At 67.1% G+C, this 489-nt stretch overlaps 1 protein-coding gene across 1 annotated transcript in view; it reads left to right on the top strand.

The window, feature by feature from the left end:
- Positions 1-489, top strand: part of NHSL2 (NHS-like 2) — a 24,361-nt gene that overhangs the window by 21,838 nt on the left and 2,034 nt on the right. Inside the window, 1 exon segment of the mRNA XM_009332003.1 lies at positions 1-451. This exon segment is cut by the window's left edge and continues 10 nt beyond it. Coding sequence (XP_009330278.1) covers positions 1-451 — 451 coding nt within the window.

Below are 489 nucleotides of genomic sequence, written 5' to 3'. Positions count from 1 at the left end.
GGCAGGCCCACAGGGCTGATGTCCCCATCCAGCGGGTACTCCAGCCAGTCAGAGACCCCGACTCCCACCGTTCCCACCTCCGCCATCCTCGGGCACTCCCCGCACCAGGTGCGGGTGAGGCCACTGGTCCCCGAGAGGAAGTCCTCACTGCCCCCCACATCCCCCATGGAGAGGAGCCCCAAGTCCAGGCTGTCCTTCGACCTGCCATTCACGCCGCCTGCCCACCTTGACCTCTCAGGGCTTAAGATCTCCCTGAAGGGGAAGACAAAGGTCAGCCGGCACCACTCCGACTCCACCTTCGGCACCAAGCTGGCCCAGAAGACCAGCCCCATCACACCCATCATGCCAGTGGTCACGCAGTCCGACCTGCGCTCTGTCCGCCTCCGCTCCGTCAGCCGCTCGGAGCCGGAGGACAACGCCGACGGCCTGGAGCACGCTGAGGAGCCGGCACGTGGTCCCTGCCTGGGGCCAGAGAGGAAGAAGCCGCCT

Source organism: Pygoscelis adeliae, unplaced genomic scaffold (assembly GCF_000699105.1).
Source record: "Pygoscelis adeliae isolate BGI_AS28 unplaced genomic scaffold, ASM69910v1 Scaffold339, whole genome shotgun sequence".
NCBI lineage: Eukaryota > Metazoa > Chordata > Aves > Sphenisciformes > Spheniscidae > Pygoscelis > Pygoscelis adeliae.
The sequence above is the reverse complement of the archived record's forward strand: the minus strand, read 5'-3'. Positions and strand labels throughout refer to the sequence as shown.